The sequence below is a fragment of the Phyllobates terribilis genome, unplaced genomic scaffold (assembly GCF_046119375.1).
Source record: "Phyllobates terribilis strain yellow unplaced genomic scaffold, ASM4611937v1 Scaffold_143__1_contigs__length_4665640, whole genome shotgun sequence".
NCBI lineage: Eukaryota > Metazoa > Chordata > Amphibia > Anura > Dendrobatidae > Phyllobates > Phyllobates terribilis.
In genome coordinates, this window is record NW_027362903.1 from 3,375,702 (window position 1) to 3,402,194 (window position 26,493).

The following is a 26,493-nucleotide window of genomic DNA, read 5'->3' on the forward strand; positions in this document are numbered from 1 at the left end:
ACGCCATGGAATAAATGGCGCTATAATAACAAATAATAATAATAATATTGTAACATTGATACAACCGGCTCCATAGATAAATCTGATATTCACACTAAGACACTGCTATGATTTTGTTGCCAAGTGTTATAATGGAGCGCTGCCTGGTGGCCATCGGTGACAGTGCAGGCGATGGAGACGGGAACCATCGTCCTCCTGGGTTTCCCTGGGTTCTGGATCATCCTCCAGAAATCTAATTTTCTTCTGCAGCTTTTAGGACGTCACAATCCCCCAAAAGAGCGGTGACCCGAACCGTTAGCTACCCTTCTCCAGGGATCTGCATTGTTATTCCTTTGTCCCTCCCTCCTTTGTTACATTGTAGCTTTGTTGTGACTGTTGTTCGCTGGGACTGAAGATCAGGAAGGAAGGATATTCCTGCGAGTCCAACCTGAACCTGGGCTATCCCTGTAACCACATGATGATGCTGTGCTGTAATGGAGAAGAGCAATTACTCCCTCCAGAAATCAAAATTCTGGTAAAATCTGAACCAACACCACAGCCTGAGAAAGGCAAGTATCCAGAACCCCCCTCAATGATATATGTATATTAAAAGAGATAAAAGAAGTAACTTTGCAAGTAATTATGATAATAATCTTTTGTGTCCACAGCTATCATGCAGAGCAATGTATTTCCATGGTAAGGGACTACAGCAATCCCTCTGCAGTCACAGGTCACTATGTTTCTTCTACTATCTCCCAGTCCTGAGAAAAAAATACTGATAGTGGTTCCGTGGCCTAAGGATTAGATACTGCAGGATTCTGTTACCATGGAGACACATAGGTTTGCATTGGAATTTGTGTCCAATATTCTACAGCAAATGGTTGTAGGAAAATGAAGTGCTCCCCTAATCAGAACAAGTAGCACTCACAAAATGTCACAAATGCTGCGTGTAATAACAATCAGATTGTATCTAAATTATTATTATTATTATTATTATTTATTATTATAGCGCCATTTATTCCATGTAAATCCCCCCAATCTTTCCATCGTCACGTTCAGATATCGATGAGTGCACCCTGAATACGCACACCTGCGGCGAAGGCGAGCGCTGCGTGAACACGGCGGGGTCGTTTGTGTGCGTCGCGGAGGTGACGTGCGAGAGCGGGTTCACGCTAGAAGATGGAGTATGTCAAGGTGAGACTGTGAAGGGTTAAAAAAAAAAAAAGTTATCAGAACAAAGCTTCATGGTGATGAACTGCGCAATAGGGGCTCCGTGCCCACCGTGAGCTTTCGGTCAGTTTTGGATATTGCAGATTTTCTGCACCCATGAAGTAAAATTGGTTACGTGCAGTTTTTGGAAAATACGCAGCGTTTTAAACTCATCATGGGAATAGACCCTAAAGATCTCTGCTCGCTGTCGGGGGGAGATATTCGTTGCTCACACTCAGATGTTGGAGACCAATATAGATCTAGCTCTGCGATCACAGCTGATGGTTGTCACAATGTATCAGTGTAAATAATAATGTATAATATTTTGTTACAATGTATCACTGAAGACGATTCCCTGTCCTGGACTCCAGGGGCCAGCAGTCAATAATTGGGACAGGGGTTTGAGAAAACACTAGAAAAAGTGGGTCCCCAGTTGGACTTTGCTCCGTGCCCCTCCTCTGTGTATGACCCTGGCCAGAGCGGTCACTGGGGTCTTATGAATCCTGGACTGACTTTCCTATTCCTTCAGATATTGACGAATGCTCGTCCAGCCCGGCCGCCTGCAAACACGGATTCACCTGTATTAACACCCTGGGATCATACGTGTGCCAGCGGAAACACCTAAACTGCAACCGAGGGTACAAGGCCAACCAGAATGGGACCATGTGCATTGGTGAGGAGGGTCCATGTATGCCAGGATCTGGATATAGTACTGTACTCTAGTCCTGGGCCCCAGTGCAGAACCTGAGTGTTGGCTCCTTCCCTTCAATCCTTTGAAGAGTGACAGGACATGAAGCCCCCACTGAAGAGCTTGTGGGGGTCCTGTCTCTCTCAGCTCAGGGGCGGACATATCATTGGTGTAGCCTGTGCAGCCGAACAGGGCCCAATAGGTCAGGGGGCCGCATTCACCTCCAGAAGGGATGGAGTTGTGAACTATGAGGAGCTATTGGGCAGCACAGGGCCCATATATCGCTCTTGCACAGGGGTCTCCTCTGTCTGTGTCCGCCAGGGTCTGAGCTGATCAGATGTCGCCCCCTGAGTACTGTTGTTGGTACCTGGTATATTTGGATGTCACATTATGTCCCTTTGTTGCAGACATTGATGAATGTACCGGGGGGGCACACAACTGCTCGGATGAACAGGCCTGTTACAACCTCCCTGGGTCGTATCGCTGTGACTGTAAGGCCGGGTATCGCTTCGACACGTTCAGGAGGAGATGTCTTGGTACGTAATATGCAGAATATTATTATAATCTCATATAAACTCCAGTACGTGCGGCTGCAGCATCTCCTGTCCGATCTTTTCAGACGTCAATGAGTGCTGGGTGTATCCAGGGAGAATGTGTCACCACACCTGTGAGAATACGGTGGGCTCTTACCGCTGCTCCTGCTTCGCCGGCTTCCGTCTGGGGCAGGATGGGAAACATTGTGAAGGTAAATATTCACTGCAATTCACGGTCCTCCCTGTGTGTCAGTATACACTTTGGTACTGTCATTCTGTTCATGAACCAAAAGCTCAGGCTGAACTGACTATAGCCAGCATTGCTCCTGCGGCTGAGATCTGTGGGGGATCCATAGAGACGAGAACAGTCCTTACACCCAGCACCGCTGATGCAGCGCGCTTTGGCTCTCATTTCAGAATCTTCAGATTTGTGCAGATTGTTCAGGAGGATTGAGCAGCAGATAAGTGACCTGTGATTGTTTTATGCAGATGTAAATGAGTGTGAGCAGAACCCGTGCAACCAGGAGTGCACCAACATCTACGGCTCCTACCAGTGTTACTGCAAGGAGGGCTACAAGCTGGGAGACGACGGCACCACCTGCCAAGGTAACACCGACTTCAGACACAGTACTGGTATTGGTGCATTGTGTGATGCTATTTTTGGTGCACTGTGTGGTGCAATGTATGGTGCCGTTTTTGGTGCACTGTGTGGTGCTATTTTTGGTGCACTGTGTGGTGCTATTTTTTGTGCACTGTACAGTACTGTTATTGGAGCACTGTGTCGTGCACTGTGTGGTGCACTGTATGGTGCCATTATTGGTGCACTGTGTGGTGCACTGTGTGGTGCTATTTTTGGTGCACTGTGTGGTGCACTGTATGGTGCCATTATTGGTGCACTGTGTGGTGCTATTTTTGGTGCACTGTACAGTACTGTTATTGGAGCACTTTGTGGTGCACTGTATGGTGCCATTCTTGGTGCACTGTGTGGTGCTATTTTTGGTGCACTGTGTGGTGCACTGTACGGTGCTGTTATTGGTGCACTGTGTGGTGCTATTTTTGGTGCACTGTGTGGTGCACTGTATGGTGCCATTATTGGTGCACTGTGTGGTGCTACTTTTGGTGCACTGTGTGGTGCACTGTATGGTGCCATTATTGGTGCACTGTGTGGTGCTATTTTTGGTGCACTGTGTGGTGCACTGTATGGTGCCATTATTGGTGCACTGTGTGGTGCTATTTTTTTGTGCACTGTGTGGTGCTATTTTTGGTGCACTGTGTGGTGCTATTTTTGGTGCACTGTGTGGTGCACTGTACGGTGCTGTTTTTGGTGCACTGTGTGGTGCTATTTTTGGTGCACTGTGTGGTGCACTGTATGGTGCCATTATTGGTGCACTGTGTGGTGCTATTTTTGGTGCACTGTGTGGTGCACTGTATGGTGCCATTATTGGTGCACTGTGTGGTGCTATTTTTGGTGCACTGTGTGGTGCACTGTATGGTGCCATTATTGGTGCACTGTGTGGTGCTATTTTTGGTGCACTGTGTGGTAAAGCACAATAACCAATGATTCCTTTCTATTCCAGATATTGATGAATGTCGACAGAGTATCGGCTCTCTGTGCACTTTTGCCTGTGTCAACACCCCAGGAAGCTACCAGTGTGCGTGCCCAGAGCATGGGTACACGATGGCAGCCAATGGGCTAACGTGCAAAGGTAAAAAGTAACAGAATTACATTTTCAGTGGTCCTGACATTCACATATCCTATACATAGCATCCACTAATGGCAAACACACAGACAGAAGAATTTATCCTCACAGCCGCACCCCATGCCTGTCACAAAACTCCCAATAAGAATTATAGAGACTGCAGCTCCATCTACTGGATAATGCAATGTAGTGCAGAAAAATCTACTTTCTTGCAACATTTCGCCCTGAGCTTCAGTTTAGTTTTGTAATGCACATTAAGTCGATTATTCTGCCTGTAAATAGCTTTTTAGCGCTTAGAGTAACATTTGCATTAATCTGTTTAAACTACAAAGTTACATTGATGTTAAACTTCTTTTTCTCCGTCAGACATTGATGAGTGTGAAATCGGGACCCACAACTGCTCAACATCAGAGGAATGTTACAACATCCAAGGAAGTCACAAGTGCTTGTCCTTTCACTGTCCTGAAAATTATCGGAGAGTCTCCAGCATGTAAGTTCTATAGACTGAAAACTTATTTACATGTTAGTGACATATAAAGTAGGAAATAAGCTCATGACTTTTCATCAGTTGTGACTTCAGACAGAATGTTATCATATATTTCTGTATACAGGGAGCTCCCCCTAGTGGTGGCTGCAGACAGGATCTTATCATGTATCTCTGTATACAGGGAGCTCCCCCTAGTGGTGACTGCAGACAGGATCTTACCATGTATCTCTGTATACAGGGAGCTCCCCCTAGTGGTGACTGCAGACAGGATCTTACCATGTATCTCAGTATACAGGGAGCTCCCCCTAGTGGTGACTGCAGACAGAATCTTACCATGTATCTCAGTATACAGGGAGCTCCCCCTAGTGGTGACTGCAGACAGGATCTTATCATATATCTCTGTATACAGGGAGCTCCCTCTAGTGGTGGCTGCAGACAGGATCTTACCATGTATCTCAGTATACAGGGAGCTCCCCCTAGTGGTGACTGCAGACAGGATCTTATCATGTATCTCTGTATACAGGGAGCTCCCCCTAGTGGTGACTGCAGACAGGATCTTATCATATATCTCTGTATACAGGGAGCTCCCTCTAGTGGTGGCTGCAGACAGGATCTTATCATGTATCTCTGTATACAGGGAGCTCCCCCTAGTGGTGGCTGCAGACAGGATCTTATCATGTATCTCTGTATACAGGGAGCTCCCCCTAGTGGTGGCTGCAGACAGGATCTTATCATGTATCTCTGTATACAGGGAGCTCCCCCTAGTGGTGACTGCAGACAGGATCTTATCATGTATCTCTGTATACAGGGAGCTCCCCCTAGTGGTGACTGCAGACAGGATCTTACCATGTATCTCAGTATACAGGGAGCTCCCCCTAGTGGTGACTGCAGACAGAATCTTATCATGTATCTCTGTATATAGAGAGCTCCCCCTGGTGGTGACTGCAGACAGGATCTTATCATGTATCTCTGTATACAGGGAGCTCCTCCTAGTGGTGACTGCAGACAGGATCTTATCATATATCTCTGTATACAAGGAGCTCCCCCTAGTGGTGGCTGCAGACAGAATCTCATCATGTATCTCTGTATACAGGGAGCTCCCCCTAGTGGTGGCTGCAGACAGAATCTTATCATGTATCTCTGTATACAGGGAGCTCCTCCTAGTGGTGACTGCAGACAGGATCTTATCATATATCTCTGTATACAAGGAGCTCCCCCTAGTGGTGGCTGCAGACAGAATCTCATCATGTATCTCTGTATACAGGGAGCTCCCCCTAGTGGTGGCTGCAGACAGAATCTTATCATGTATCTCTGTATACAGGGAGCTCCTCCTAGTGGTGACTGCAGACAGGATCTTATCATATATCTCTGTATACAAGGAGCTCCCCCTAGTGGTGGCTGCAGACAGAATCTCATCATGTATCTCTGTATACAGGGAGCTCCCCCTAGTGGTGGCTGCAGACAGAATCTCATCATGTATCTCTGTATACAGGGAGCTCCTCCTAGTGGTGACTGCAGACAGGATCTTATCATGTATCTCTGTATACAGGGAGCTCCCCCTAGAGGTGGCTGCAAACAGGATCTTATCATGTATCTCTGTATACAGGGAGCTCCCCCTAGTGGTGGCTGCAGACAGAATCTTATCATTTATCTCTGTATACAGGGAGCTCCCCCTAGAGGTGGCTGCAGACAGAATCTTATCATTTATCTCTGTATACAGGGAGCTCCCCCTAGAGGTGGCTGCAGACAGGATCTTATCATGTATCTCTGTATACAGGGAGCTCCCCCTAGTGGTGGCTGCAGACAGAATCTTATCATGTATCTCTGTATACAGGGAGCTCCCCCTAGTGGTGGCTGCAGACAGAATCTTATCATGTATCTCTGTATACAGGGAGCTCCCCCTAGTGGTGGCTGCAGACAGAATCTTATCATGTATCTCTGTATACAGGGAGCTCCCCTAGAGGTGGCTGCAGACAGAATCTTATCATGTATCTCTGTATACAGGGAGCTCCACCTAGTGGTGGCTGCAGACAGAATCTTATCATGTATCTCTGTATACAGGGAGCTCCTCCTAGTGGTGGCTGCAGACAGAATCTTATCATGTATCTCTGTATACAGGGAGCTCCCCTAGAGGTGGCTGCAGACAGAATCTTATCATGTGTCTCTGTATACAGGGAGCTCCCCCTAGTGGTGGCTGCAGACAGAATCTTATCATGTATCTCTGTATACAGGGAGCTCCCCTAGAGGTGGCTGCAGACAGAATCTTATCATGTATCTCTGTATACAGGGAGCTCCCCCTAGTGGTGGCTGCAGACAGAATCTTATCATGTATCTCTGTATACAGGGAGCTCCCCCTAGTGGTGGCTGCAGACAGAATCTTATCATGTATCTCTGTACACAGGGAGCTCCCCTAGAGGTGGCTGCAGACAGAATATTATCCTGTATCTCAGTATACAGGGAGCTCCCCCTAGTGGTGACTGCAGACAGAATCTTATCATGTATCTCTGTATATAGAGAGCTCCCCCTAGTGGTGACTGCAGACAGGATCTTATCATGTATCTCTGTATACAGGGAGCTCCTCCTAGTGGTGACTGCAGACAGGATCTTATCATGTATCTATGTATACAGGGAGCTCCCCCTAGTGGTGGCTGCAGACAGAATCTTATCATGTATCTCTGTATACAGGGAGCTCCCCCTAGTGGTGGCTGCAGACAGAATCTTATCAGGTATCTCTGTATACAGGGAGCTCCCCCTAGTGGTGGCTGCAGACAGAATCTTATCATGTATCTCTGTATATAGAGAGCTCCCCCTAGTGGTGACTGCAGACAGGATCTTATCATGTATCTCTGTATACAGGGAATTCCCCCTAGTGGTGACTGCAGACAGGATCTTACCATGTATCTCAGTATACAGGGAGCTCCCCCTAGTGGTGACTGCAGACAGAATCTTATCATGTATCTCTGTATATAGAGAGCTCCCCCTAGTGGTGACTGCAGACAGGATCTTATCATGTATCTCTGTATACAGGGAGCTCCCCCTAGTGGTGACTGCAGACAGGATCTTATCATGTATCTCTGTATACAGGGAGCTCCCCCTAGTGGTGGCTGCAGACAGAATCTTATCATTTATCTCTGTATACAGGGAGCTCCCCCTAGTGGTGGCTGCAGACAGAATCTTATCATTTATCTCTGTATACAGGGAGCTCCCCCTAGAGGTGGCTGCAGACAGGATCTTATCATGTATCTCTGTATACAGGGAGCTCCCCCTAGTGGTGACTGCAGACAGAATCTTATCATGTATCTCTGTATACAGGGAGCTCCCCCTAGTGGTGGCTGCAGACAGAATCTTATCATTTATCTCTGTATACAGGGAGCTCCCCCTAGAGGTGGCTGCAGACAGGATCTTATCATTTATCTCTGTATACAGGGAGCTCCCCCTAGTGGTGACTGCAGACAGAATCTTATCATGTATCTCTGTATACAGGGAGCTCCCCCTAGTGGTGGCTGCAGACAGAATCTTATCATGTATCTCTGTATACAGGGAGCCCCCCCTAGTGGTGGCTGCAGACAGAATCTTATCATGTATCTCTGTATACAGGGAGCTCCCCCTAGTGGTGGCTGCAGACAGAATCTTATCATGTATCTCTGTATACAGGGAGCTCCCCTAGAGGTGGCTGCAGACAGAATCTTATCATGTATCTCTGTATACAGGGAGCTCCCCCTAGTGGTGGCTGCAGACAGAATCTTATCATGTATCTCTGTATACAGGGAATTCCCCCTAGTGGTGACTGCAGACAGGATCTTACCATGTATCTCAGTATACAGGGAGCTCCCCCTAGTGGTGACTGCAGACAGAATCTTATCATGTATCTCTGTATATAGAGAGCTCCCCCTAGTGGTGACTGCAGACAGGATCTTATCATGTATCTCTGTATACAGGGAGCTCCTCCTAGTGGTGACTGCAGACAGGATCTTATCATATATCTCTGTATACAAGGAGCTCCCCCTAGTGGTGGCTGCAGACAGAATCTCATCATGTATCTCTGTATACAGGGAGCTCCCCCTAGTGGTGGCTGCAGACAGAATCTTATCATGTATCTCTGTATACAGGGAGCTCCTCCTAGTGGTGACTGCAGACAGGATCTTATCATGTATCTCTGTATACAGGGAGCTCCCACTAGCTGTGGCTGCAGACAGAATCTTATCATGTGTCTCTGTATACAGGGAGCTCCCCCTAGTGGTGGCTGCAGACAGAATCTTATCATGTATCTCTGTATACAGGGAGCTCCCCCTAGTGGTGGCTGCCGACAGAATCTTATCATGTATCTCTGTATACAGGGAGCTCCCCCTAGAGGTGGCTGCAAACAGGATCTTATCATGTATCTCTGTATACAGGGAGCTCCCCCTAGTGGTGGCTGCAGACAGAATCTTATTATGTATCTCTGTATACAGGGAGCTCCCCCTAGAGGTGGCTGCAGACAGGATCTTATCATGTATCTCTGTATACAGGGAGCTCCCCCTAGTGGTGGCTGCAGACAGAATCTTATCATGTATCTCTGTATACAGGGAGCTCCCCCTAGTGGTGGCTGCAGACAGAATCTTATCATGTATCTCTGTGTACAGGGAGCTCCCCCTAATAGTGGCTGCAGACAGAATCTTATCATGTATCTCTGTATACAGGGAATTCCCCCTAGTGGTGGCTGCAGACAGAATCTTATCATCTATCTCTGTATACAGGGAGCTCCCCCTATTGGTGGCTGCAGACAGAATCTTACCATGTATCTCTTTATACAGGGAGCTCCCCCTAGTGGTGGCTGCAGACAGAATCTTATCATGTATCTCTGTATACAGGGAGCTCCCCCTAGTGGTGACTGCAGACAGGATCTTATCATGTATCTCTGTATATAGGGAGCTCCCCCTAGAGGTGACTGCAGACAGGATCTTACCATGTATCTCTGTATACAGGGAGCTCCCCCTAGTGGTGGCTGCAGACAGAATCTCATCATGTATCTCTGTATACAGGGAGCTCCCCCTAGTGGTGGCTGCAGACAGAATCTTATCATGTATCTCTGTATACAGGGAGCTCCCCCTAGTGGTGGCTGCCGACAGAATCTTATCATGTATCTCTGTATACAGGGAGCTCCCCCTAGAGGTGGCTGCAAACAGGATCTTATCATGTATCTCTGTATACAGGGAGCTCCCCCTAGTGGTGGCTGCAGACAGAATCTTATTATGTATCTCTGTATACAGGGAGCTCCCCCTAGAGGTGGCTGCAGACAGGATCTTATCATGTATCTCTGTATACAGGGAGCTCCCCCTAGTGGTGGCTGCAGACAGAATCTTATCATGTATCTCTGTATACAGGGAGCTCCCCCTAGTGGTGGCTGCAGACAGGATCTTATCATGTATCTCTGTATACAGGGAGCTCCCCCTAGTGGTGGCTGCAGACAGAATCTTATCATGTATCTCTGTATACAGGCAGCTCCCCTAGAGGTGGCTGCAGACAGAATCTTATCATGTATCTCTGTATACAGGGAGCTCCCCCTAGTGGTGGCTGCAGACAGAATCTTATCATGTATCTCTGTGTACAGGGAGCTCCCCCTAATAGTGGCTGCAGACAGAATCTTATCATGTATCTTTGTATACAGGGAATTCCCCCTAGTGGTGGCTGCAGACAGAATCTTATCATCTATCTCTGTATACAGGGAGCTCCCCCTATTGGTGGCTGCAGACAGAATCTTACCATGTATCTCTTTATACAGGGAGCTCCCCCTAGTGGTGGCTGCAGACAGAATCTTATCATGTATCTCTGTATACAGGGAGCTCCCCCTAGTGGTGACTGCAGACAGGATCTTATCATGTATCTCTGTATATAGGGAGCTCCCCCTAGAGGTGACTGCAGACAGGATCTTACCATGTATCTCTGTATACAGGGAGCTCCCCCTAGTGGTGGCTGCAGACAGAATCTCATCATGTATCTCTCTATACAGGGAGCTCCCCCTAGTGGTGGCTGCAGACAGAATCTTATCATGTATCTCTGTATACAGAGAGCTCCCCCTAGTGGTGGCTGCAGACAGAATCTCATCATGTATCTCTGTATACAGGGAGCTCCCCCTAGTGGTGGCTGCAGACAGAATCTTATCATGTATCTCTGTATACAGGGAGCTCCTCCTAGTGATGACTGCAGACAGGATCTTATCATATATCTCTGTATACAAGGAGCTCCCCCTAGTGGTGGCTGCAGACAGAATCTCATCATGTATCTCTGTATACAGGGAGCTCCCCCTATTGGTGGGTGCAGACAGAATCTTATCATGTATCTCTGTATACAGGGAGCTCCCCCTAGTGGTGGCTGCCGACAGAATCTTATCATGTATCTCTGTATACAGGGAGCTCCCCCTAGAGGTGGCTGCAAACAGGATCTTATCATGTATCTCTGTATACAGGGAGCTCCCCCTATTGGTGGCTGCAGACAGAATCTTACCATGTATCTCTTTATACAGGGAGCTCCCCCTAGTGGTGGCTGCAGACAGAATCTTATCATGTATCTCTGTATACAGGGAGCTCCCCCTAGTGGTGACTGCAGACAGGATCTTATCATGTATCTCTGTATACAGGGAGCTCCCCCTAGAGGTGACTGCAGACAGGATCTTACCATGTATCTCTGTATACAGGGAGCTCCCCCTAGTGGTGGCTGCAGACAGAATCTCATCATGTATCTCTGTATACAGGGAGCTCCCCCTAGTGGTGGCTGCAGACAGAATCTTATCATGTATCTCTGTATACAGGGAGCTCCCTCTAGTGGTGGCTGCCGACAGAATCTTATCATGTATCTCTGTATACAGGGAGCTCCCCCTAGAGGTGGCTGCAAACAGGATCTTATCATGTATCTCTGTATACAGGGAGCTCCCCCTAGTGGTGGCTGCAGACAGAATCTTATTATGTATCTCTGTATACAGGGAGCTCCCCCTAGAGGTGGCTGCAGACAGGATCTTATCATGTATCTCTGTATACAGGGAGCTCCCCCTAGTGGTGGCTGCAGACAGAATCTTATCATGTATCTCTGTATACAGGGAGCTCCCCCTAGTGGTGGCTGCAGACAGGATCTTATCATGTATCTCTGTATACAGGGAGCTCCCCCTAGTGGTGGCTGCAGACAGAATCTTATCATGTATCTCTGTATACAGGCAGCTCCCCTAGAGGTGGCTGCAGACAGAATCTTATCATGTATCTCTGTATACAGGGAGCTCCCCCTAGTGGTGGCTGCAGACAGAATCTTATCATGTATCTCTGTGTACAGGGAGCTCCCCCTAATAGTGGCTGCAGACAGAATCTTATCATGTATCTCTGTATACAGGGAATTCCCCCTAGTGGTGGCTGCAGACAGAATCTTATCATCTATCTCTGTATACAGGGAGCTCCCCCTAGTGGTGGCTGCAGACAGAATCTTATCATGTATCTGTATACAGTGAGCTCCCCCTAGTGGTGGCTGCAGACAGAATCGTATCATGTATCTCTGTATACAGGGAGCTCCCTCTAGTTGTGGCTGCAGACAGAATCTTATCATGTATCTCTGTATACAGGGAGCTCCCCCTAATGGTGGCTGCAGACAGAATCTTATCATGTATCTCTGTATACAGGGAGCTCCCCCTAGTGGTGGCTGCAGACAGAATCTTATCATGTATCTCTGTATACAGGGAGCTCCCCCTAGTGGTGGCTGCAGACAGAATCTTATCATGTATCTCTGTAAACAGGGAGCTCCCCCTAATGGTGGTTGCAGACATAATCTTATCATGTATCTCTGTATACAGGGAGCTCCCCCTAGTGGTGGCTGCAGATATGATCTATCATGTATCTCTGTATACAGGGAGCTTCCCCTAATGGTGGCTGCAGACAGGATCTTATCATGTATCTCTGTATACAGGGAGCTCCCCCTAGTGGTGGCTGCAGACAGGATCTTATTATGTATCTGTGTATACAGGGAGCTCCCCCTAGTGGTGGCCACACACAGGATCTTATCATGTATCTCTGTATACAGGGAGCTCCCCCTAGTGGTGGCTGCAGACAGGATCTTATCATGTATCTCTGTATACAGGGAGCTCCCCCTAGTGGTGGCTGCAGACAGGATCTTATCATGTATCTCAGTATACAGGGAGCTCCCCCTAGTGGTGACTGCAGACAGAATCTTATCATGTATCTCTGTATATAGAGAGCTCCCCCTAGTGGTGACTGCAGACAGGATCTTATCATGTATCTCTGTATACAGGGAGCTCCTCCTAGTGGTGACTGCAGACAGGATCTTATCATATATCTCTGTATACAAGGAGCTCCCCCTAGTGGTGGCTGCAGACAGAATCTCATCATGTATCTCTGTATACAGGGAGCTCCCCCTAGTGGTGGCTGCAGACAGAATCTTATCATGTATCTCTGTATACAGGGAGCTCCTCCTAGTGGTGACTGCAGACAGGATCTTATCATATATCTCTGTATACAAGGAGCTCCCCCTAGTGGTGGCTGCAGACAGAATCTTATCATGTATCTCTGTATACATGGAGCTCCCCCTAGTGGTGGCTGCAGACAGGATCTCATCATGTATCTCTGTATACAGGGAGCTCCCCCTAGTGGTGGCTGTAGACAGAATCTTATCATGTATCTCTGTATACAGAGAGCTCCCCCTAGTGGTGGCTGCAGACAGAATCTTATCATGTATCTCTGTATACAGGGAGCTCCCTATAGTGGTGGCTGTAGACAGAATCTTATCGTGTATCTCTGTATACAGGGAGCTCCCCCTAGTGGTGGCTGCAGACAGGATCTTATCATGTATCTCTGTATACAGGGAGCTCCCCCTAATGGTGGCTGCAGACAGAATTTTATCATGTATCTCTGTATACAGGGAGCTCCCCCTAGTGGTGGCTGCAGACAGAATCTTATCATGTATCTCTGTATACAGGGAGCTCCCCCTAATGGTGGCTGCAGACAGAATTTTATCATGTATCTCTGTATACAGGGAGCTCCCCCTAGTGGTGGCTGCAGACAGAATCTTATCATGTATCTCTGTATACAGGGAGCTCCCCCTAATGGTGGCTGCAGACAGAATCTTATCATGTATCTCTGTATACAGGGAGCTCCCCCTAGTGGTGGCTGCAGACAGAATCTTATCATGTATCTCTGTATACAGGGAGCTCCCCCTAGTGGTGGCTGCAGACAGAATCTTATCATGTATCTCTGTATACAGTGAGCTCCCCCTAGTGGTGACTACAGACATAATCTTATCATGTATCTCTGTATACAGGGAGCTCCCTCTAGTGGTGGCTGTAGACAGAATCTTATCATGTATCTGTATACAGTGAGCTCCCCCTAGTGGTGGCTGTAGACAGAATCGTATCATGTATCTCTGTATACAGGGAGCTCCCTCTAGTGGTGGCTGCAGACAGAATCTTATCATGTATCTCTGTATACAGGGAGCTCCCCCTAATGGTGGCTGCAGACAGAATCTTATCATGTATCTCTGTATACAGGGAGCTCCCCCTAGTGGTGGCTGCAGACAGAATCTTATCATGTATCTCTGTATACAGGGAGCTCCCCCTAATGGTGGCTGCAGACAGGATCTTATCATATATCTCTGTATACAGAGTGCTCCCCCTAGTGGTGGCTGCAGACAGAATCTTATCATGTATCTCTGTAAACAGGGAGCTCCCCCTAATGGTGGTTGCAGACATAATCTTATCATGTATCTCTGTATACAGGGAGCTCCCCCTAGTGGTGGCTGCAGATATGATCTATCATGTATCTCTGTATACAGGGAGCTCCCCCTAGTGGTGGCTGCAGACAGGATCTTATCATGTATCTCTGTATACAGGGAGCTCCCCCTAGTGGTGGCTGCAGACAGGATCTTATTATGTATCTGTGTATACAGGGAGCTCCCCCTAGTGGTGGCCACACACAGGATCTTATCATGTATCTCTGTATACAGGGAGCTCCCCCTAGTGGTGGCTGCAGACAGGATTTTATCATGTATCTCTGTATACAGGGAGCTCCCCCTAGTGGTGGCTGCAGACAGGATCTTATCATGTATCCCTGTATACCGGGTGCTCTCCCTAGTGGTGGCAGCAGACAACATCTTATCATGTATCTCTGTATACAGGGAGCTCCCCCTATTGGTGGCTGCAGACAGAATCTTATCATGTATCCCTGTATACAGGGAGCTCCCCTTAGTGGTGGCTGCAGACAGGATCTTATTATGTATCTCTGTATACAGGGAGCTCCCCCTAGTGGTGGCTGCAGACAGAATCTTATCATGTATCTCTGTATACAGGAAGATCCCCCTAGTGGTGGCTGCAGACAGGATCTTATCATGTATCTCTGTATACCGGGAGCTCCCCCTAATGGTGACTGCAGACAGAATCTTATCATGTATCTCTGTAGACAGGGAGCTCCCCTTAGTGGTGGCTGCAGACAGGATCTTATCATATATCTCTGTATACAGGGAGCTCCCCCTAGTGGTGGCTGCAGACAGAATCTTATCATGTAACTCTGTATACAGGGAGCTCCCCTTAGTGGTGGCTGCAGACAGAATCTTATCATATATCTCTGTATACAGGGAGCTCCCCCTAGTGGTGGCTGCAGACAGGATCTTAACATGTATCTCTGTATACAGGGAGCTCCCCCTAGTGGTGGCTGCAGACAGAATCTTATCATGTATCTGTATACAGTGAGCTCCTCCTAGTGGTGGCTGCAGACAGAACCTTATCATGTATCTCTGTATACAGGGAGCTCCCTCTAGTGGTGGCTGCAGACAGAATCTTATCATGTATCTCTGTATATAGGGAGCTCCCACTAGTGGTGGCTACAGACAGGATCTTATCATGTATCTCTGTATACAGGGAGCTCCCCCTAGTGGTGCCTGCAGACAGAATCTTATCATGTATCTCTGTATACAGGGAGCTCCCACTAGTGGTGGCTGCAGACATGATCTTATCATGTATCTCTGTATACAGGGAGCTCGCCCTAGTGGTGGCTGCAGACAGAATCTTATCATGTATCTCTGTATACAGGGAGCTCCCCCTAGTGGTGGCTGCAGACAGAATCTTATCATGTATCTCTGTATACAGGGAGCTCCCCCTAGTGATGACTGCACACAGAATCTTATCATATATCTCTGTATACAGGGAGCTCCCCCTAGTGGTGACTGCAGACAGAATCGTATCATGTATCTCTGTATACAGGGAGCTCCCCCTAGTGGTGGCTGCAGACAGAATCTTATCATGTATCTCTGTATACAGGGAGCTCCCCCTAGTGGTGGCTGCAGACAGATACTTATCATGTATCTCTGTATACAGGGATCTCCCCCTAATGGTGGCTGCAGACAGAATCGTATCATGTATCTCTGGATAGAGGGAGCTCCCCCTAGTGATGACTGCACACAGAATCTTATCATGTATCTCTGTATACAGGGAGCTCCCCCTAGTGGTGACTGCACACAGAATCTTATCATGTATCTCTGTATACAGGGAGCTCCCCCTAGTGGTGGTTGCAGACAAGATCTTATCATGTATCTCTGTATACAGGGAGCTCCCACTAGTGGTGGCTGCAGACAGGATCTTATCATATATCTCTGTATACAGAGTGCACCCCCTAGTGGTAGCTGCAGACAGAATCTTATCATGTATCTCTGTATACAGGGAGCTCCCCCTAGTGGTGGCTGCAGACAGAATCTTACCATGTATCTCTGTATACAGGGAGCTCCCCCTAGTGGTGGCTGCAGACAGGATCTTATCATGTATCTCTGTATACAGGGAGCTCCCCCTAATGGTGGCTGCAGACAGAATCGTATCATGTATCTCTGTATAGAGGGAGCTCCCCCTAGTGATGACTGCACACAGAATCTTATCATGTATCTCTGTATACAGGGAGCTCCCCCTAGTGGTGACTGCACGCAGAATCTTATCATGTATCTCTGTATACAGGGAGCTCCGCCTAGTGGTGGCTGCAGACAGGATCTTATATATCTCTGTATACAGGGAGCTCCCCCTAATGGTGGTTGCAGACAGAATCTTATCATGTTTCTCTGTATACAGAGAGCTCCCCCTAGTGGAGGCTGCAGACAGAATCTTATCATGTATCTCTGTATACAGAGAGCTCCCCCTAGTGGAGGCTGCAGACAGAATCTTATCATGTATCTGTGTATAGTTAGCTCCCCGTAGTGCTGGCTGCAGACAGAATCTTATTATGTATCTCTGTATACAGGGAGCTCCCCCTAGTGGTGGCTGCAGACTGGATCTTATTATGTATGTCTGTATACAGTGAGCTCCCCCTAGTGGTGGCTGCAGACAGAATCTTATCATGTATCACTGTATACAGGGAGCTCCCCCTAGTGGTGGCTGCAGACAGAATCTTATACTATATCTCAATATCTTTTCTGTATGAAGAAATAGAGCTCTAACTGCAGTAAAGACATAATAGATAATCATTTAGCACTTTTGTCTTTATTTCAGAGTGAAAAGCAAAATAATAGGTATTCAATTTAAACCTGGAATCCTTTAATACATGTTGATCTTTTATGCAAAGTCTTTAGAAGTGATATTAAGCTGAATTCCTCGTCATGTATGACGCCGTGTAACTCCAGTCAGTGCTATCGCTCCATAACCAGTAACTACAGAAACCTTCTCTGATTGGGGACTAAGTCCTTTGATTCCGCGCCATCATTTTCCATTTTTTTTTCCTTTTCCAGCCAATGTGAGCGGACCACCTGCTACAACTACCAGGACTGTCAGAACACCCCGGTGCGGATCTCCTATCATCGCCTCAACTTCCCAGTCGGTGTGGTGGTCCCAGCTCAGATTTTCCGCATTTCCCCATCTCCAGCCTATGCCGGAGATAGTATCATCATGGACATCAAAAAAGGAAATGAGGAAAATTATTTCAGCGTTAGAAAATTAAATCCATATACTGGTATCATCTACATGCAGAGACCCCTAAGGAAGCCCAAGGATTTCCTGCTGGACGTGGAGATGAAGCTGTATCGCCAGGGGACATTGACAACCTTCCTGTCTAGGATCTACATATTTATAACCGCACCTGTCTCCTAATAGTTGCGGTTTTATAATGAGGACAATGGTAATGCTACAGGAATGACAACCTAACCGGGGGTCATGGGACGTGTCTATTCATATTACAGCATCTCTGGAAACAGGTCGGAGCGAGATTAGCAAAATGGGATATTGGCATATGGGAATGGGACTAATATACCCAACAATGTAACCTCCATAACCCTCAATTATCTGTAGGAAATCAGTGTAACATTTATGCTCAGGTGACGGGTTGGGATCTGGTTTGGTTCCATAGAGCAGGTGCTGACATTTTTTTCCCATATTATTCATCTTTTAAACTGTGGGAATGAGTTAAATCAATGAGGCGCCTTGCAGCTCATACCTCATTGGTGTCACAAGGTTATAGGGTATTTCTCATAAATATTGGCCGCACCTAGAAAAATGGCAGCTCCCTCATTATGGTAACTTTCCTTTTAAAAGTCATGCATATAATTAATTGTCTTCCTCTCTTCTATTTTGCATATTGTTATATTTTAGAACTTTCGCATTTGCTACCTACGGGGGGGGGGGATTGCATGTTACCAGATCTGTGGTATTTTATTTATTATGTTTTAATTTATGTAAATGAATGTAAACTTTGTTTATTCGCACAAATAATAATAAAAAAAAAGGTAATACCATGATAAGGATGTTAGTTGTCACAAATCTCACGGCAGAGCAGATAATGATCCTTTTAAGAATTGCACAAACTTTGGGGGTTCAGACCATAAAAGAGGTGTCAGGATCTCCCGGAGTATACACAAATATAACAAATTCTATGTAATGTGTCTCTTACCATCCTCACTAGAGGGCGCCGCTCTGCAATAACATCTCATCGTCCTGTTTATACCTGTTTCATTTGGTTGGGGTTTACAAACAGAAAAAAATAAGGGTTCACACCGCACCCCATTCTGAGGAGACTATAATGGCAGGAGATGGACACATTGGTAGAAAGTGGAAGATCATGAACATGGATGAATGAAGCTTTGGCTTTAGATATGTTGGAGACCCCGATCATTGCTGAGTATCACTGTTATAGCAGAAGATGAGGTCCCTCACGTACAAAGACCCCATCTATGCTGTATAAGTCTGACGGTTACCTTAGGTCAAAAACAACAACTAAATGTTCCTTCCTTGTATCAATAGAAACTAACGTGTCCTTGCTAGTCATCAGAATGTGTCTGATTAAATGTATCAACACAAGCATAGGCATCACGAGAACAGAAACCAGTTTTTGTTTGCACAGCTAAATTGTATGATCGGACCATATATGGTAAATCCGTTTCTGCCTCCAGGGTGTATATAAACCCTATGCTTTGTAATAAAGTTGGAGTCTGTTGACGCATACTACCTGTCTTGTGTCTTATTCTCTCCGGGCCTGTATACTAGAGGATAGAAGAACCAGAAAGCAGTGATGACAATCACACCACTTTATTACACTATTCAGGATATGCATTGAGAAACTCGAAGCCCTCTACACAAGGAGTTGTAGCCCTCGTAGGTCCCTGGTTCCTGGATTGACCCCAAGCACAGGCCAAAAATCAGCCTAACAATAGGAATGTGAAAAAAAATAAACTACCGTGCTATCTCATTTAATCCTTTACAGCTATAGTGATGAGGCTATTCATTTTTTTTGTACCTTAGTGATGATGTGATGTACATTTATGTGTCTGCTGTAGCCAATCACTGACCGCTGCGCTGATCATGTAGCTGTAGGTGATCATCACTGCAGTATGGTAGCAAGCGCCGCAGATGGGCTTGTAACATCTGTAAGGCCACGTTCACATGTTCAGTATTTGGTCAGTATTTTACATCAGTATTTGCGTCAGCACCTGGGCAAGTGCCGGGGCCCTGAGCAGGTGGGGGGGCCCACTCACCGTCGGGCACCCCTGCGCACTATGGGACCCTTGAGCAGTGCCGCGCCCCCCCCCACTTGCTCAGGGCCACGGCAGCCGGCACCATACTTACCTCTCCCCGTGCCTCCACAGCTGCTCCGGTCTCTTCCGCTGCTGCGTTGTGACGTCTCAGGTCAGAGGGTACGGTGACATCTTTCCACCGCTCCTTCTCCTGAGCCGTCACAGTGCAGAGCTGGAAGACGCCTGCGCAGGTGAGGAGTCCGGAGCAGCGGCAGCAGGTGAGAAGTGAGGTGAGTATTTGATTTTTTTTTTCTTTATGCATGGACGCATGGGGCATTATATGATGGGGGGGGGGGGGGGGGATTGTGACATCCTGCATGGGGCATTATATGGGGAGGGGGAGTGACATCCTGCATGGGGCATTATATGGGGGGGAAGTGACATCTTGCATGGGGCATTATATGGGGGGGAGTGACATCCTGCATGGGGCATTATATGGGGAGGGGGAGTGACATCCTGCATGGGGCATTATATGGGGGGGAAGTGACATCTTGCATGGGGCATTATATGGGGGGGAGTGACATCCTGCATGGGTCATTATATGGGGGGTAACATCCTGCATGGGGCATTATATGTGGGGGGAGTGACATCCTGCATGGGGCATTATAAGGGGGAGGGAGTGACATCCTGCGTGGTGCATTATATGGGGGGGGTGACATCCTGCATGGGGCATTATATGGGGGGGGAGTGACATCCTGCATGGGGCATTATATGGGGGGGAGTGACATCCTGCATGGGGCATTATATGGGGGGAGAGTGACATCCTGCATGGGGCATTATAAGGGGGAGGGAGTGACATCCTGCGTGGGGCATTATAAGGGGGGGGAGTGACATCCTGCATGGGGCATTATATGGGGGGAGAGTGACATCCTGCGTGGGGCATTATAAGGGGGAGGGAGTGACACCCTGCGTGGGGCATTATATGGGGGGGGAGTGACATCCTGCATGGGGCATTATATGGGGGGGGGAGTGACATCCTGCATGGGGCATTATATGGGGGGAGAGTGACATCCTGCGTGGGGCATTATAAGGGGGAGGGAGTGACATCCTGCGTGGGGCATTATAAGGGGGGGGGGGAGTGACATCCTGTATGGGGCATTATATGAGGGGGAGAAGTGACATCATGCATGGGGCATTATATGGGGGCCAGTATCCTGTATGGAACATTATATGAGGGCCAGTATTCTGTATGGAGCATTAAATGGGGGCCAGTCTGTATGGAGCGTTATATGGGGCCCATAATACTGTATGGAACATTATATGAGGGCCAGTATTCTGTATGGAGCATTAAATGGGGGCCAGTAGTCTGTATGGAGCGTTATATGGGGCCCATAATACTGTATGGAGGACTATACTGTCCGGTCTGCACTGTGCGCTGTGAGGATTCGCCGGTTTCTGAGCTATTGTAGAATTTACTATAGATATCGCCCATGTCATGTAAGAAGTGAAATCTTCGGCCTTGTACTATATATATATATTTATCTGTATACACAAGTCGGCCCTGTATAAGCACAAAAAAGAAGAAACTTGCTGAAAGACTGGACACTGCCAGAATCAGCTACAATATACCGACTCCAGAAGCATAATCAAACAAAGAAGAATAGAGGAGCTAAATGGTAGAAAACAGTGAATAATTTTATTATATCAAAAAGTTTAACATCGCATCATAAATAATTGGATCATAGCGTAGATGAACAGAGGTGCATGATGTCAGAAACACACAGTACCCATTGGCCCGCAAAACCATACCCACCGCATGGAGATGTTGTAACCAGTGGGATTAGGAAACCTGAGTAATGTGAACAGAGTAAATGAATACAGGCTATGGGCAATAATAGCATATGCATTTGTAAGCAGCAGTCTGTGACAACGTTAGAACGTGCCCATAGTCAAATAACATATCAGGAACCTTACCAGGAATTAAATTGGAAGGGCCAATGGGTGCTGTGTGTTTCTGACATCATGCACCTCTGTTCATCTACGCTATGATCCAATTATTTATAATGTGATGTTAAACTTTTTGATATAATAAAATTATTCACTGTTTTCTACCATTTAGCTCCTCTATTCCTCTTTGTTTGAATATATATTTCTCTGCGGTATCTGTGCATTATGAATCGTGCTATGTGGTTATGGGGCCACTGAGACTCTGTCGCCCAGGGCCCCAGAAAAACCTGGAGCCGGCCCTGAGTATTTGTAAGCCAAAACCAGGAGTGAAACAATCAGAGGGAAAGTAGAATAGAAACTCGTCACCACCACTCCTGTATTATCACCGACTCCAGGTTTTGGTTTACAAACACTGATGTAAAATACTGACCAAATACTGAGTGTGTGAATGTGGCCTAACTCCCAGAAAAACCCTCTATGGTTTCACATGTGGGGTTCCCTGAAGAAGAAGAGTAGACATGAATCCCCCACTGCCAATATCTGAGGTCCTGGCTGCCCCCTTTTGCCATCAGGTGATGGGAGACAGAAAACATTTACAGAAGGAACATAAATATTTAGGAATCAGAACAGAATTCTGTAAATATTGAAGTAAGAGAAAGATACAATGTAACAACATGAAAACTCCACTGGCTCCTCCCATAATCCCGCCCTTGGCAACGTTCCCGCAGCGGATTGGATGACGCAGAGTGAGAAGTTCTAGTGGGCGGGGCCGCAGTGATTGACGGGAGGCGCCGCTCCGGGCTCCATTGTGAGGAAGAGGCGGCTCCGGTACCGGGATGTGAGGCCGCGACCGTCCCGGGAGCACAGGGCGAGGACGGCGCGGTCAGGATGAGCTCCAAGCCCAGCGCGGAGCGGGAGAGTGAGTGTGGAGGCCGCGGGGCCGTGTGATCTCCGGGCCTGTAATACCGCGTACAGCACAGCAACGAGCCCGGAGCGATGTGCTGCCGACTGCGTGCGAGGGATCGGGGTGCGATGCGCTGCCGACTGTGTGCGAGGGATCGGGGTGCGATGTGCTGCCGACTGCGTGCGAGGGATCCGGGTGCGATGCGCTGCCGACTGTGTGCGAGGGATCGGGGTGCGACGCGCTGCCGACTGCGCGCGAGGGATCGGGGTGCGACGCGCTGCCGACTGCGCGCGAGGGATCGGGGTGCGACGCGCTGCCGACTGCGCGCGAGGGATCGGGGTGCGACGCGCTGCCGACTGCGCGCGAGGGATCGGGGTGCGACGCGCTGCCGACTGCGCGCGAGGGATCGGGGTGCGACGCGCTGCCGACTGCGCGCGAGGGATCGGGGTGCGACGCGCTGCCGACTGCGCGCGAGGGATCGGGGTGCGACGCGCTGCCGACTGCGCGCGAGGGATCGGGGTGCGACGCGCTGCCGACTGCGCGCGAGGGATCGGGGTGCGACGCGCTGCCGACTGCGCGCGAGGGATCGGGGTGCGACGCGCTGCCGACTGCGCGCGAGGGATCGGGGTGCGACGCGCTGCCGACTGCGCGCGAGGGATCGGGGTGCGACGCGCTGCCGACTGCGCGCGAGGGATCGGGGTGCGACGCGCTGCCGACTGCGCGCGAGGGATCGGGGTGCGACGCGCTGCCGACTGCGCGCGAGGGATCGGGGTGCGACGCGCTGCCGACTGCGCGCGAGGGATCGGGGTGCGACGCGCTGCCGACTGCGCGCGAGGGATCGGGGTGCGACGCGCTGCCGACTGCGCGCGAGGGATCGGGGTGCGACGCGCTGCCGACTGCGCGCGAGGGATCGGGGTGCGACGCGCTGCCGACTGCGCCCGAGGGATCGGGGTGCGACGCGCTGCCGACTGCGTCCTAGAGATCGGGGTGCGATGCGCTGCCGACTGTGCTTGAGGGATCAGGGTGCGACGCGCTGCCGACTGTGCTCGAGGGATCAGGGTGCAATGTGCTGCCAATTGTGCCCAAGAGATCTGGGTGTGATGTGCTGCCCACTGATTGGGGTGCAATATGCTGCACGCTATGCATTTCTTGCACGTTAAGAGCCTGTAATAATCCAGTGATCACTGTCAGATTGTCGCAGATTATCTCGACATTTCTTCTGTTGTGGTTGAAACCTGAAAGCCTCTGTCACTGAGTAATGTTGAATGGTTTGTTGTCCCCATGTGCTGGCAGCTGCTCCCAGGATGGTGATTACCTGGCTGACCAGGAGGTGGCGCTCAGGAGTGACTGATATTCCCTCTGGACTTTTTAGGATATGGCCACATGACGGGTTTTGCCTGGAACCTGCGTTGACAAAAACGCCAAAAAAATGCCAAAAAGACTGAACGCGCTGCAGTGTCAGAGCGACTCGCTGTGCACATGCTCCGTATTTTGCCATGTCCATTAACCATTTTAGGCACCGGATACGATGGAGCGGCTAAAGAAGTGACTGGTCCATTCTTGTGGCGGCTTCAGTTTGGACAGCTGATGAGGGTTGTAGTTCTGCAGCAGCTGGGGATTCAGGGTAGTGATGACTAACAATCATCTCCACTGTGTTTAGGTCTCAAACCCTCAGCTGAGACGTGACCCTTTTAATGCAGAAGAGGGTGGTCCCCGCCTAGTGATTTCCCTGAACATATAAATACAATCTTTACAACTGGTTTTCCTGTCTTGTAGCTGACATCAATGTCCGCCATCATGCGCTGCAGAGAAGCAGAGCCGACATCCCCCCCATCGACCTGGAGGTGTTGAAGGACCTGGAGATCCTCACTCAGGAAGTTGCACTAAAAGTCGATCAGATGATGAAAAGTTTGAGCGGCACAATCCAAAATGTAAGATCGTACGTGAGCGCCACTGGTTGTAGCATGGCGGCGTTCAGCAATATCACTACAAATGGCGCGTGCGTCTGATATGAGCCCGCCCCAGTGAGCGGCCCCTCCATCTCCACAGCTGATCACACCTTTATTTGCAGATGACGGCGCTCAGCGTGGGCTACATCCAGACGTACAGGGATTCTGTGGACAGTCTCGGGGAGTCAGTGGACATGAGCATCAAGGTGAGTGACAGCCCGTAAAGTAGAGAAGGACGGACACCTCCCCCCACCGGTCTAATAACTGTCCAATCCTGGAACGTCTTTTATTAAAATTCTACATTGTGCCCTTCCTCTGTTATTCCTCCTAGAAATGTATGGCTGAATAACTATTCGTGTCAGATGATCTTTAGAGGGATCATCAAATGTTATCTAAATAGTACTGAGTTACCTCCTGTATTATACTCCAGAGCTGCACTCACTATTCTGCTGGTGCAGTCACTGTGTACATACATTACATTACTGATCCTGAGTTACCTCCTGTATTATACTCCAGAGCTGCACTCACTATTCTGCTGGTGCAGTCACTGTGTACATACATTACATTACTGATCCTGAGTTACCTCCTGTATTATCCTCCAGAACTGCACTCACTATTCTGCTGGTGCAGTCACTGTGTACATACATTACTGATCCTGAGTTACATCCTGTATTATACCCCAGAGCTGCACTCACTATTCTGCTGGTGCAGTCACTGTGTACATACATTACTGATCCTGAGTTACATCCTGTATTATACCCCAGAGCTGCACTCACTATTCTGCTGGTGCAGTCACTGTGTACATACATTACATTACTGATCCTGAGTTACATCCTGTATTATACTCCAGAACTGCACTCACTATTCTGCTGGTGCAGTCTCTGTGTACATACATTACATCACTGATCCTGAGTTACATCCTGTATTATACTCCAGAGCTGCACTCACTATTCTGCTGGTGCAGTCACTGTGTACATACATTACATTACTGATCCTGAGTTACATCCTGTATTATACTCCAGAGCTGCACTCACTATTCTGCTGGTGCAGTCACTGTGTACATACATTACTGATCCTGAGTTACCTCCTGTATTATACTCCAGAGCAGCACTCACTATTCTGCTGGTGCAGTCACTGTGTACATACATTACATTACTGATCCTGAGTTACATCCTGTATTATACCCCAGAGCTGCACTCACTATTCCGCTGGTGCAGTCACTGTGTACATTACATTACATTACTGATCCTGAATTACATCCTGTATTATACTCCAGAGCTGTACTCACTATTCTGCTGGTGCAGTCACTGTGTACATACATTACATTACTGATCCTGAGTTACCTCCTGTATTATACTCCAGAGCAGCACTCACTATTCTGCTGGTGCAGTCACTGTGTACATACATTACATTACTGATCCTGAGTTACATCCTGTATTATACTCCAGAGCTGCACTCACTATCCTGCTGGTGCAGTCACTGTGTACATACATTACATTACTGATCCTGAATTACATCCTGTATTATACTCCAGAGCTGCACTCACTATTCTGCTGGTGCAGTCACTGTGTACATACATTACATTACTGATCCTGAGTTACCTCCTGTATTATACTCCAGAGCTGCACTCACTATTCTGCTGGTGCAGTCACTGTGTACATACATTACATTACTGATCCTGAGTTACCTCCTGTATTATACTCCAGAGCTGCACTCACTATTCTGCTGGTGCAGTCACTGTATACATACATTACTGATCCTGAGTTACATCCTGTATTATACTCCAGAGCTGCACTCACTATTCTGCTGGTGCAGTCACTGTGTACATACATTACATTACTGATCCTGAGTTACATCCTGTATTATCCTCCAGAGCTGCACTCACTGTCCTGCCCTTCTCTCCTCAGGGGATGTACACACTGATGGCGCGCTGTGAGGAGCTGGACCGGTCCATGCAGCCCATTCATGCTCTGGCCAAGCAGATCCGGGAGATTAAGCGCACCCTAGAAATGTTTGAGACGTTGTGTAAATAAGTTATTGATACTGAGGATTCTATTTTTAATAAACGTATTATTGCACCAAAGATGCGAGCGAGTCCTGACCAGTCTGTATGTGGAGGTGACATAAGCGGAGCTGTGTGCCCCCAGCCCATGG

At 48.3% G+C, this 26,493-nt stretch overlaps 2 protein-coding genes across 3 annotated transcripts in view; both read left to right on the plus strand.

Annotated features, from left to right (window-relative positions):
- The window catches only part of FBLN2 (fibulin 2), a 194,078-nt gene extending 175,103 nt beyond the window's left edge, over positions 1–18,975 (plus strand). Inside the window, exons 5-13 of one of the 2 annotated variants that reach the window (XM_073664262.1) lie at positions 362–548; positions 1,039–1,173; positions 1,718–1,861; positions 2,284–2,412; positions 2,496–2,621; positions 2,899–3,015; positions 3,987–4,115; positions 4,476–4,599; positions 17,326–18,974. In XM_073664262.1, coding sequence (XP_073520363.1) covers positions 362–548; positions 1,039–1,173; positions 1,718–1,861; positions 2,284–2,412; positions 2,496–2,621; positions 2,899–3,015; positions 3,987–4,115; positions 4,476–4,599; positions 17,326–17,683 — 1,449 coding nt within the window. In that variant the 3' untranslated portion in view covers positions 17,684–18,974. Of the gene's footprint in view, positions 1–361; positions 549–1,038; positions 1,174–1,717; positions 1,862–2,283; positions 2,413–2,495; positions 2,622–2,898; positions 3,016–3,986; positions 4,116–4,475; positions 4,600–17,325 lie in introns of both variants that reach the window. The other variant, XM_073664263.1, reaches the window with a different exon arrangement.
- A 3,244-nt stretch (positions 18,976–22,219) lies between these two features.
- On the plus strand, positions 22,220–26,422 carry BORCS6 (BLOC-1 related complex subunit 6). Its single transcript, XM_073664252.1, has 4 exons — positions 22,220–22,405; positions 24,167–24,321; positions 24,462–24,545; positions 26,247–26,422. Exons 1-4 carry the CDS (start codon positions 22,375–22,377, stop codon positions 26,370–26,372), a joined length of 396 nt encoding a protein of 131 aa, XP_073520353.1. The 5' UTR covers positions 22,220–22,374; the 3' UTR covers positions 26,373–26,422.
- The last annotated feature ends 71 nt before the right edge of the window (positions 26,423–26,493 follow it).

Coding starts and splice junctions, on each gene's coding strand:
- BORCS6 (XM_073664252.1), top strand. CDS start 22,375: ATGAGCTCCAAGCCCAGCGCGGAGCGGGAGA. Junction 24,322..24,461: donor TGAGCGGCACAATCCAAAAT/GTAAGATCGTAC, acceptor CTTTATTTGCAG/ATGACGGCGCTCAGCGTGGG. Junction 24,546..26,246: donor CAGTGGACATGAGCATCAAG/GTGAGTGACAGC, acceptor TTCTCTCCTCAG/GGGATGTACACACTGATGGC.